The sequence below is a fragment of the Mirounga leonina genome, unplaced genomic scaffold (assembly GCF_011800145.1).
Source record: "Mirounga leonina isolate KUSES-001 unplaced genomic scaffold, KU_Mleo_1.0 Mir_168, whole genome shotgun sequence".
In the NCBI taxonomy this organism is placed as follows: domain Eukaryota; kingdom Metazoa; phylum Chordata; class Mammalia; order Carnivora; family Phocidae; genus Mirounga; species Mirounga leonina.
This window is the reverse complement of record NW_023270426.1, coordinates 48,133,960-48,144,279: the sequence shown is the minus strand read 5'-3', so window position 1 is coordinate 48,144,279 and position 10,320 is coordinate 48,133,960. Positions and strand designations below refer to the sequence as shown.

The 10,320-nt window shown below is 47.2% G+C and overlaps 1 protein-coding gene across 1 annotated transcript; it reads right to left on the bottom strand.

The window, feature by feature from the left end:
• Positions 1 to 824: 824 nt before the first annotated feature.
• Positions 825 to 10,069, bottom strand: F2RL1 (F2R like trypsin receptor 1). Its single transcript, XM_035013892.1, has 2 exons — positions 9,988 to 10,069; positions 825 to 1,954 (listed from the first exon to the last, which is right to left on the bottom strand). Exons 1-2 carry the CDS (start codon positions 10,067 to 10,069, stop codon positions 825 to 827), a joined length of 1,212 nt encoding a protein of 403 aa, XP_034869783.1.
• Between the last annotated feature and the right edge of the window lie 251 nt (positions 10,070 to 10,320).

Sequence of the window (10,320 nt, the reverse complement as noted above, 5' to 3'; positions counted from 1 at the left end):
GGATTCTGAGTCAGTATAGTTACATGAACTTTGTGTTTCCACATTTAAAATCTTCAATGTATTTTCCTTGTAGCGATAAGGATATATACAAAAGCTCAAAGGGCTGATAAATAACTGAGAGTCCTAATGAGACAACAAACAGATCTCATTACAAGCTATACATGAAAGGGACACAAAGCAGTTTGCTTCTCCCTTGGCACCCAGACCAGTGGTTCTCAAACCGGGGTGTGCATGAGCATCTGCAGCAGAGGCTTGTTAAAATGCAGTTTCCTGACTCAGACCCTGAGTTCTCTCATTCCTGAGTCTCTCGAACCTGCATTTTTAAACAAGTTCCACAAGGAGGTGATAGGAGAACCCCACTAACATTCTAAGTCCACGGTCCAATGCTAACCAGCTGCCCCTGGTTGGAATGGAAGCGACTCTGACTCTGCGTAGCTTCTTCACCTCGTTACTTTCCTCATCTGTACAGTCAGTCCATTGGTCTGATCATCTCTGAGGACACTAAAGCTCTAACAGGGCTGTAAGTTCCAGCCAAGAGCTTGTACAAGTCACTGAGCTTCTGATTTTTTACCGCCTTCTGAAAAGTTTGCTTCTGTTAGTTCCATTTCCGGGAGCACCTGAGTAGCGGAATTCTAAAACTGACATCTCTTAACTTGGGGGACTTTCCTCATGCAAACAGGGAAGCTTCCAGCAATCCTGAGAGGTGCTCCATATACATGGCATGTGGTGAGACCCACTTGGTCAGGGGACAACAGAAACATACCCATAACATTAAGCAGGCTCCAAATCCTCCTGTAAAACAACCAACGGAGGGCCCGAAAAACTCAGTAAGAGGTTTTAACACTGGTTGAACTGGAAGAGTAAGAGCTGGATTTCCCGGAGGACTTCTTTGAGGCGAAGGATATTTGCATCTGCCGTACGGTACGTACACTTCGTACGGTACGTACACTTCGACAAAGGAGAGCATTCTTCGCGTGATCCCTGAAGTCTTGTGAAACAAAGTAATAGACGAAGGGGTCGATGCAGCTGTTGAGGGTAGAGAGGCAGAGGGCTACAATGTACAGGGCGTAGAGGTGGCTCTGGCTCCTGGTTTTAATCAGGAAATAATGCACCACAAGCAGAAGGTTACTAGGAGTGAAGCAGATCAGGTGCATGGCCAGGACAGTGACAATGAGTTTGATGGCTCTCTGCCTCTTCTTTTCCGAGTTTTCATCCATAGCAGAAGATTGGAGTGTTCTGATCATTAGCACATAGGCAGAGGCCGTGAGCAAGGCTGGGAACAGAAAGACTCCAATGGCCAGGGAGAGGAAATAATTGAACATGTCCCCTACCAACACCTCCTCAGGCAAAACATCATGGCACGTTGTGATGTTAAGAGCTGGAATGTACACAGTCTGCTTCATGACGTACAAGGGGATGGTAACCAGCAGAATCAGCACCCATATCCCCAGCGAGACCCCAAAGGCAATGTTTGCCTTCTTCCTGGGGTGCACCAAGGGATTCATGATGACCCAGTACCTCTGCACACTGAGGCAGGTCATGAAGAGAATGGAACAGTACATGTTGCCATAGAAAAAGCCAATGAGTACTTTGCAAAGAGCTTCCCCATAAATCCAGTTGTTGCCATGTATGTGATAAGCAATCTTCAAAGGGAACCAGATCACAGAGAGGAGGTCTGCCAAGGCTAGACTGGCCATGTAAATCACAGCAGGGTGCTTCTTCTTTGTTCGGAAAAGAAAGACCCACAGAGCCATGCCATTACTTGGCAAACCAATCACAAATACAATTGTGTAGACAATTGGGAGAAAGACGGTAGTCAGTTTTCCAGTGAGAACGGAGGCAGAAAACTCATCCACAGAAAAGCCTGGCTTCACGGTAACTCCTTTCCCAGTGATATGAGACGAGCTATCAACCTTACCAATGAGACTTCTTCCTTTAGAGGTTCTATTGGTTCCTAAACAAAAAAGGCAAGGCAGACAAGGGTCATTACAGAGATCAATCTTTCAGCGGTTATTGTTTAAATAAAAGTACTTTAGGGGCTCCTGGGTGGCTCAGTTGGTTAGGTGTCCAACTCTTGGTTTCAGCTGAAGTCATATCTCAGGGTCGTGAGATGGAGCCCTACCTTGCTCCATGCTCAGTGTGGAGTCGGCTTGAGATTCTCTCCCTCTCCTCCCCCCTCTTCCAAGCTTTCATGTGCTCTCCCTCTCTCTCAAGTAAATAAAGAAATAAAATCTTTAAATAAAAGTACTTTAGACAAAGACAAAAGGAGTATACAAAAGGCTTACAAGTGCTTTCTTTGGGTGATGGGATTATTGGGTTTTGTTTGTATCTTTGTTTTTTACAATGGTTTTTTTTTTTATCGGAAGGTTGTGGGGTACATGTGAAATACAAAATTGATTTCTAGGACTCAAAAAAACTGACAGTATTTAAATTTATTTTTACACATGACCCACAGTTATTTGTTCCTAACTATTCCAATGACGGCCACCTCTCTCACTCTGGCTGTCAGACAGCATCCAGCCTGGCCTACCTGTCATTCCCTCTCCCAAAGTCTGACACAGGGAGATCCCCAGCAGCACAAGGGACGTTCCCTCTGCACCCATGAGGACACTGCAGGCCACGGGCAGGGACTGCCCTGCTGCTGCGTGGGCCTCCTGGACACCTTCCTATGGAGGCCAGTGGGCAGGCAAGGCTTCTGACCTCAGGGTCACTGAACGGGTCGGTGCACTATTTGTGTTCAGACAATCTGTGCTCTGACTTTGAAGCAAGTACCATGGCAAGCTGAACAATGTATGCTGTCATTCCCGTATTTGCCTTAAACTTTAGAAACCACATACAAATGACATATCCAGCCTACATCCTGCCTAACCAAGTGTTCACGGAGCCACAGAAGAAAGTGACGGAGGGCGCCTTGGTGGCTCAAGAGGGGAAGCGTCTGCCTTCGGCTGAGGTCATTATCTCAGGGTCCTGGGATGGAGCCCTGCATCCGGCTCCCTGCTCTGCGGGAAGCCTGCTTCTCCCTCTCCCACTCCCCCTGCTTGTGCTCGGTCTCTCCTCTCTCTCTCTCAAATAAATAAATAGAATCTTAAAAAAGAAAGAGAGAGAGAGAGAGAAAGAAAGAAAGAAAGAAAGAAAGAAAGAAAGAAAGAAAGGAAGAAAGAAAGAAAGGAAGAAAGAGAAAGGAAGAAAGAAAAAGGATCTTTTGGGGGCACCTGGTGACTCAGTCAGCTGAACATCTGAGTCTTGATTTTGGCTCAGGTCATGATCTTAGGGCCATGAGATCCAGTCCCGCATTGGGCTCTGGGCTCAGTGGGGAGTCTGCTTGAGATATTCTCTTTCCCTCTCCCTCCACCTCTCCCCCTGCTCGTGCACTCATGTGTGTGCTCTCTCTCAAATAAATAAATTCTTTTTTTTTTTAAAGATTTTATTTTATTTATTTATTTGAGAGAGAGAGAATGAGAGACAGAGAGCATGAGAGGGAGGAGGGTCAGAGGGAGAAGCAGACTCCTCGCCGAGCAGGGAGCCCGATGCGGGACTCGATCCCGGGACTCCAGGATCATGACCTGAGCCGAAGGCAGTCGCTTAACCGACTGAGCCACCCAGGCGCCCCTCAAATAAGTAAATTCTTAAAAAGAAAAAAAAAAGATCTTTGTAGATGTAATTAAGGATCTTGAGATGAGAAGATCATTCTGATTATCTAAGTGGGCCCTAAATCCAATGACAAGTGTCTATAAGAGAAAGGCAGAGGGAGATTTGAGAGAAACAGAAGAGAAGGCCGAAAGGAGAAACAGTATGAAAATGGAGGCAGAGGTTGGAACGATGCTGAGGAACAAGCCAAGGAATGCCAAGAAACACCAAGAACCCTGAGAAGCTGGAGGAAACAAGGAACAGATTCTCCCCGAGTCTTCAGACGTGCTCACACCTTGATCTCAGACCTCTGCCCCCTTGAACTGTGAGTGAATAAATTTCTATTTGAAAGCTACCAGCTAGTGCAACTGTTACGGCAGCCACAGGAAACTAAACGCGTAGGATACACCCATCTCGTGTTCTACCTAATCTCTTTTATAATGTTTTAAAACGAATATGAAGGGCGCCTGGGTGGCTCAGTTGGTTGGGCGACTGTCTTCGGCTCAGGTCATGATCCTGGAGTCCCGGGATCGAGTCCCGCATCGGGCTCCCTGCTCGGCAGGGAGTCTGCTTCTCCCTCTGACCCTCACCCCTCTCATGTGCTCTCTCTCAAATAAATAAATAAAATCTTTAAAAAAACAAAACAAAAACAAAAAAATGAATATGAATTATTTTTAAAATAAAAATGTTAAAATATTGCTACATACTACAGTGTTCCTCAGATACTTGACTAAAACCCACAGTAAGAAACACCCAGTTCTAATACATATCATCCATAATGGAAAAAAGTTTCACAAAACAATTACCTTTATTACACAGGCTGCACTCTAATACTTTCTATTATATTCTATTTCATCCTTATAAAAAACCAGTCACCACCCTCTACACTGACTTCAAGACCCACTTTACCTGTTTTGCAAAACCAGTTAGCGGAGTGACGCATTTTGAAGCTCCTCAGAAGGCTAGTTTGTTTGTTTTTTATAGACAGATGAGATGTCTGTGGAACTCTCCCCAGACCCAAAATGGCAAGGGTCCCTGTATGAGATTATAGGTTTCTTTCATTGTGGGATTGTGTCCTAATTTTTTTCCAGTTCCCACAGTCCCTGGCATAGCCCTGACACATAGCAGGTGCTCAACACCCCTGAGGTGGATCGAGAAGCTCAGCTAGGCACACGATGGAAGGAAGCGAGGGAGAATCAAGAGCTCTCCCGCCCATTTCTTTAGCTCCCAGGCTGGTCCAGTTCTACGGAAGCCGCACAAGGACAGGAGCGCCAGCAGGGGTGCTGTAGGAGCAGGGCCCTACAAAATACAACCCTTAACCTTGGGAAGTGTTCCTCCGAGGGGCTCCTACCACGGGTCTGACATTGCTTCCAACACTTCACATGCATTAGCTCACTTCACTTCCACAACAACCTTGTGAGGGAGGTGCTATTACCAGATCACCATTTTATAGATCCATAAGCTGATGCACAAAGAAACTGAGTAACTTTCCCAAGGCTAAACAGTTGTTAGGCCGAAGTCAGGGTTCAACACCAAGCAGTCTGTTTCTAGAATCCATGTTTCTCACCATTATACCACACTGCACCTTGGAGGCCCTGACTCGTTATGCTGTGATCCATCAAGACCAACCAAATCATGCCAACTCCACACAATATTTTTTCTCAAACTGAAAGTTTTAAGTGTAAATTTTTGCCATTTTAAAAACCACTCTCTTTAAATTAGCCCCTTCTCTAATAATTTATATATTTATTTGTATTAATATCAACATGTTTGAAGCCTTCAGAAGTGTAAGAAAATCCTGTGAATTCTCTGTCTGTAAAGTGTTCACTAACTCTCCAGAGAGGGAGTGGGGGCAGAGCTGGTAACTGACCGGTGGACTGGGTTCTGGAGAACTCTGCCATTCAAAGAGCTAGGTCCTCCACCCCAGAAACAGCCCACCACAGACCAATTCAATGAGTTAGCCTGTATTTCTGTAGGACAGAGCCAACAAGATTTTAGAATTACCACAAAGAAAACTCAATTGTTTTTAGTGGGGAAAAAAAAAAAAAGATTATGTAGCTTGCTTTACAAAAGAGAAAAATCTAGGCATTGATATCCACAGTTACTAACATCACAAAAATGATGACCAGATATTATGTGCCTAAGAAAAGAAACACCTGTCAAGTTAACCTTGCCAAAAAAAACCCCCAAACAACAACACAAAACAAACCTGAATCTGATCAAGCACCTGGATCCAACTGCCAAGTTAATGGAAATGAAGGAGACAATAGGACATATTAAATAACACCACATGACTGGAGCCAGAAAAACCCAGAATGTGGAACCTGCTACAGGATCAAGGACCTAATTTCTTCAAAATACAAATTACAAAGCAAAAATAAGAGAGAATGAGGTGTAGAGGAGGGACTCTCAGATTAAAGAATTTAAAAGACCTATAAATCCATGTAATGTGTGGTCGGCCTTATTTGGATCCTGATTCAAACAACTATTAAAATAGGACTTATAGAGGCACCTGGCTGGCTCAGTCAGTGGAGCATGGTGACTCTTGATGTCAGAGTTGTGAGTTCAAGCCCCACGTTGGGTGTAGAGCTTACTTAAAACATTTTTTGGGGGGGTGGGGGGGTGCTTGAGTAGCTCAGTCGGTTAAGCGTCCAACTCTTGATTTAGGCTCAGATCAGGATCTCGGAGTCATGGGATGGAGCCCAGTGTCAGGCTCTGGGCTCAGCGTGGAGTCTGCTTGAGATTTTCTTTCCCTCTCCCTCTGCCCCTCCCACCTCCCCCGCTCGCACCTCTCTCTCTCTCAAATAAATAAAATCTTAAAAAAAATTTTTTTATTGGGGCGCCTGGGTGGCTCAGATGGTTAAGCATCTGCCTTCAGCTGGGGTCGTGATCCCAGGGTCCTGGGCTTGAGCTCCATGTCGGGTTCCCGGCTCAGCAGGGAGTTTATTCTCTATCTGCCTCTGCCTCTCTCTGTCTGCCTCTCTCTCTCAAATGAATGAATAAAATCTTTGAAAGAAGGAAAAAAATACAATAAAAAAAAAATTTTTTAAATAGTACTGGGGCGCCTGGGCGGCTCAGTCATTAAGCGGCTGCCTTCGGCTCAGGTCATGATCCCAGAGTCCTGGGATCGAGTCCCGCATTGGGCTCCCTGCTCAGCGGGGAGCCTGCTTCTCCCTCTCTCTCCTTCTGCTGCTCCCCCTGCTTGTGCTCACTCTCTGTCAATAAATGAATAAAATCTTAAAAAAAAAAAAAAAAGAAATTATTTTAAGTGGTTATGTGGTTATGTTTGATAAATCTTCACCTTTTATGAATACATCCTGAAATATCTTAAGATGAAATTATATCTGGATTTACTTCAAAATAACACAAGGATTGGTACCTTCAGGTACTTCCGGTGGGAATATAAAAATGATGCTGTCTCTATGGAAAATAATCTGGCAGTTCCTCAAATGGCTAAACGTAGACTTGCCAGATGAGCCAGCAATTCCTACTCCTAGTATATACTTAAGACACATACAAACACGGGGCGCCTGGGTGGCTCAGTTGGTTAAGCGACTGCCTTCGGCTCAGGTCATGATCCTGGAGTCCCGGGATCGAGTCCCGCATCGGGCTCCCTGCTCAGCAGGGAGTCTGCTTCTCCCTCTGACCCTCCCCCCTCTCATGCTCTCTCTATCTCATTCTCTCTCTCAAATAAATAAATAAATAAAATCTTAAAAAAAAAAAAAGACAAATACAAACACATATCTAGGGGCACCTGGGTGGCTCAGTTGGTTGGGCAATCTACCTTTGGCTCGGGTCATGATCCCAGAGTCCTGGGATCAAGTCCCACGTTGGGATCCCTGCTCAGCAGGGGGGGGGGGGGGGGGTGTGCTCCCTCTCCCCCTCATCCCTGCTTGTGTCCTCTCTTTCTCAAATAAATCTTTAAAACAAAACATGTCCACACAAAAACATGTACACAGATGTTCACAGCACTATTCATAAGCATCAGAAAGTGGAAACAACCTATGGGGCACCTTGTTGGCTCTGTCAGCAGAGCATGCAACTCTTGTTCAGGGTCGTGAGTTTGAACACCACACTGGGTGTAGAGATTACTTAAAATTTAAAAAAGTGGAAACAACCCAAAAGTTCATCAACTGATGAATGGATAAACAAAATGTGGTGTATGCATTCAATAGAATATTAGTTCTCAATAAAAGAAATACTGATACATGCTACAACATGGATGAACCTTAACCGTACTAAATAAAAGATGCCAGTCACAAATTTGTCCTGAATAAGCAAATCCATAGATAGAAAGTAGAATAATGGTTGTCAGGAGCTGGGGAATGGGGCAATTGGGGGAGTTATGAGATGTTTCCCTGGCCTCCCAGAGTTTATGATCCAGTGGGGAAACAAATTAAACATATTTACACAAATAATTATCAATTACTGTTGGGACGGGAATGCAAATGTGGTCTGATGGAGTGTTTTCCTTGCCCTGACCCCCAAATCAGTGGCCCCCATCTGTAAAATGAGAAGGGTGTATCCTTGGGGGAGCTGCCCTCTAGGAGTCAGTCTTTTTCGTGAGATCCCCCCAAAAAACTAAGAAAATCAAACCTAATATATGCCTTGTAGCAAACTGCGGAGCATGCATAAGGGTCAAGCTAAAGGGGGATGAGCAAAGAGGCATGCTAAGGGGCAGAAGAACTTTGGGGATGCTCTATTTCTTAATCATACTTGATTTAGTTTCAGATTGGGAGGGAAAGCTCCATCTACCATTATTAATGTCTGTCACTTAACTAACCCTTTAGGAAAGTTACCATGCAAAAGGAACAAAAGTATGTGGAGAAAAAAACCGTCAAGGTGCAATATTAAATAGTTCTGGTTAACAAGTAACTTGATTTTTTTGTTGTTGTTAAACAAGTTCACTATATTCTCCAGGAACCAGTGCTCCCCCGCCCAGCCCAGCCCCCTCAATTTGTAAACAACAGCAAGTCAAATACTCAGGGCTATCTTCCTTTACGAACTGTCTAAATCAGAATAGCATTCAGTCATCTACACCTACGTATTTTTTAAATGTTTGCACAACCTTAGTTTTACCCCCGAATTTTAAGTTTCCAACTCTAGAAGACAGAGGCAAAACGAAAAGTGTTCACCACAGTTTCAATGTTCCTGGTTAATAAAAAAATGTCTTTATTCTAATGCTGACCAATAAAATGTATACAGTGGTGCAGTTTTCAAGTAATATACTACACCATCCTTTTCTGCAACTCCAGGGGGAAAAGGGTCACTTTCCTCAGTCTAATTCAAATCGACAGTGATTTGCTCTTTTACAATGTTTTTACGAAGACGATAAAAGTGACACCCCGCCTTCTACAGCAGGTCTGCAAATTGCGCAGGGAAAGGAGAACCTCCCTTTGAAGGCCACAGCGGCTGCTCCAAACAGCCGGCCACCCATTAGCAGCACAGGAGCGTGATATCCGGCCCCCGATCCCCCGACGAGAGGCCCGCCCAGCCGGGGAGACCCCGCCCCCAGGAGGACAGGCTGGAGCACACCCCGGGCAGCACACCAGCGGAACCCAGCTGTCCCGCGCAAGTCAGCCCCTGAGCACCGCCGGACGGCTCCCGTGCTGGTCCAGTCCCGGGGCTGGCAGCCTCCGCCATACACACCTCAGCGCCAGCCAAAGGCTGTAACGCGTGGCGCACAAAGGCCCGGAAACCCAGGCCCGTAAGGTCACCTGGCCGCGTAAAAGGCACGGCCCGAGAAGTTCCATTTGTAAAATCCGCGTGACTCGCAACTGCTCTAGAACTCGAGGCTGAGCGCTCATTACCCCCCAAGCCCAGCGGGGTCCGGCCCTTTTAGACCCCGGCCATCCACCGTGCCGGAGGAGCTTCGCGCCCCGGGAGGGTTTCGAACTACGTGAGCCGACTCAGAAGAAGGGGCTCTAAAAGCTGAAGGGGGTCGCGAAAAGCGACAAAGCTGATTCCCAGGCCTCGGGCTCTCACCCATTCCACACCGCTCTGAGCCAACCAACTCCAAGGGGTCCTGCGGGGCCAGCCCCTCAGTATTTGCGGAAAGCCCCTTAGTTTACAAAGAAGCCAACCAGGGGGAAGGGCGGCTGAGCCCTCTAGGTACCCTTTAGATGCGAGCACTCCATTCCCTCCTCTGCCCTCCGCGGACCTCAGCCTCTCCCGTTTGTCCCATCTAGGTGGCCCTCCCGGCGCAGGGATCCCCATCAAAGTCACCTAGAGGGGGATGCGAGAGGTGGTGGCAGCAGCAGCAGAACACCCTTCGCGCCCCTGCCCGCTTCCACCACCTGCCCGTGTGCCTTGGACCCCCACTCCTTAGCGGCAGGAGCCCTCCCTGACCGAGTTTCTCACCTTGGATGGTGCGATTGCAAGACACAGAGGCCGCCAGCAGGATGGCGCCCCCCAGCAGCCACGCTGCGCTCACGCTTCGCATCCTTCCTGCAGCCCCGCCGCCGGGCGGGCAGGGCATTCGCCGCCACTGATTCGAAACTCGGAGCCCCACTCGCCGCTCGGAGAGGAAGCCGCGGTCTCACCTGCTCTAATCCAAGCCTCTCCGCGCTCCTCCCGGGAGAGGGCTAAGTTTCAGTGAAACCCGAGGCGCTCGGCGCACCTGCGCGAGGCCACGCCCCCGGGGCGGAACGCGCGGCTCGGCCCCGCCCCTGCGAACTTCCAACGCGCGGGTCC

Coding starts and splice junctions, on each gene's coding strand:
- F2RL1 (XM_035013892.1), bottom strand. CDS start 10,069: ATGCGAAGCGTGAGCGCAGCGTGGCTGCTGGGGGGCGCCATCCTGCTG. Junction 1,955..9,987: donor TTGCAATCGCACCATCCAAG/GTGAGAAACTCG, acceptor TTTTTTGTTTAG/GAACCAATAGAACCTCTAAA.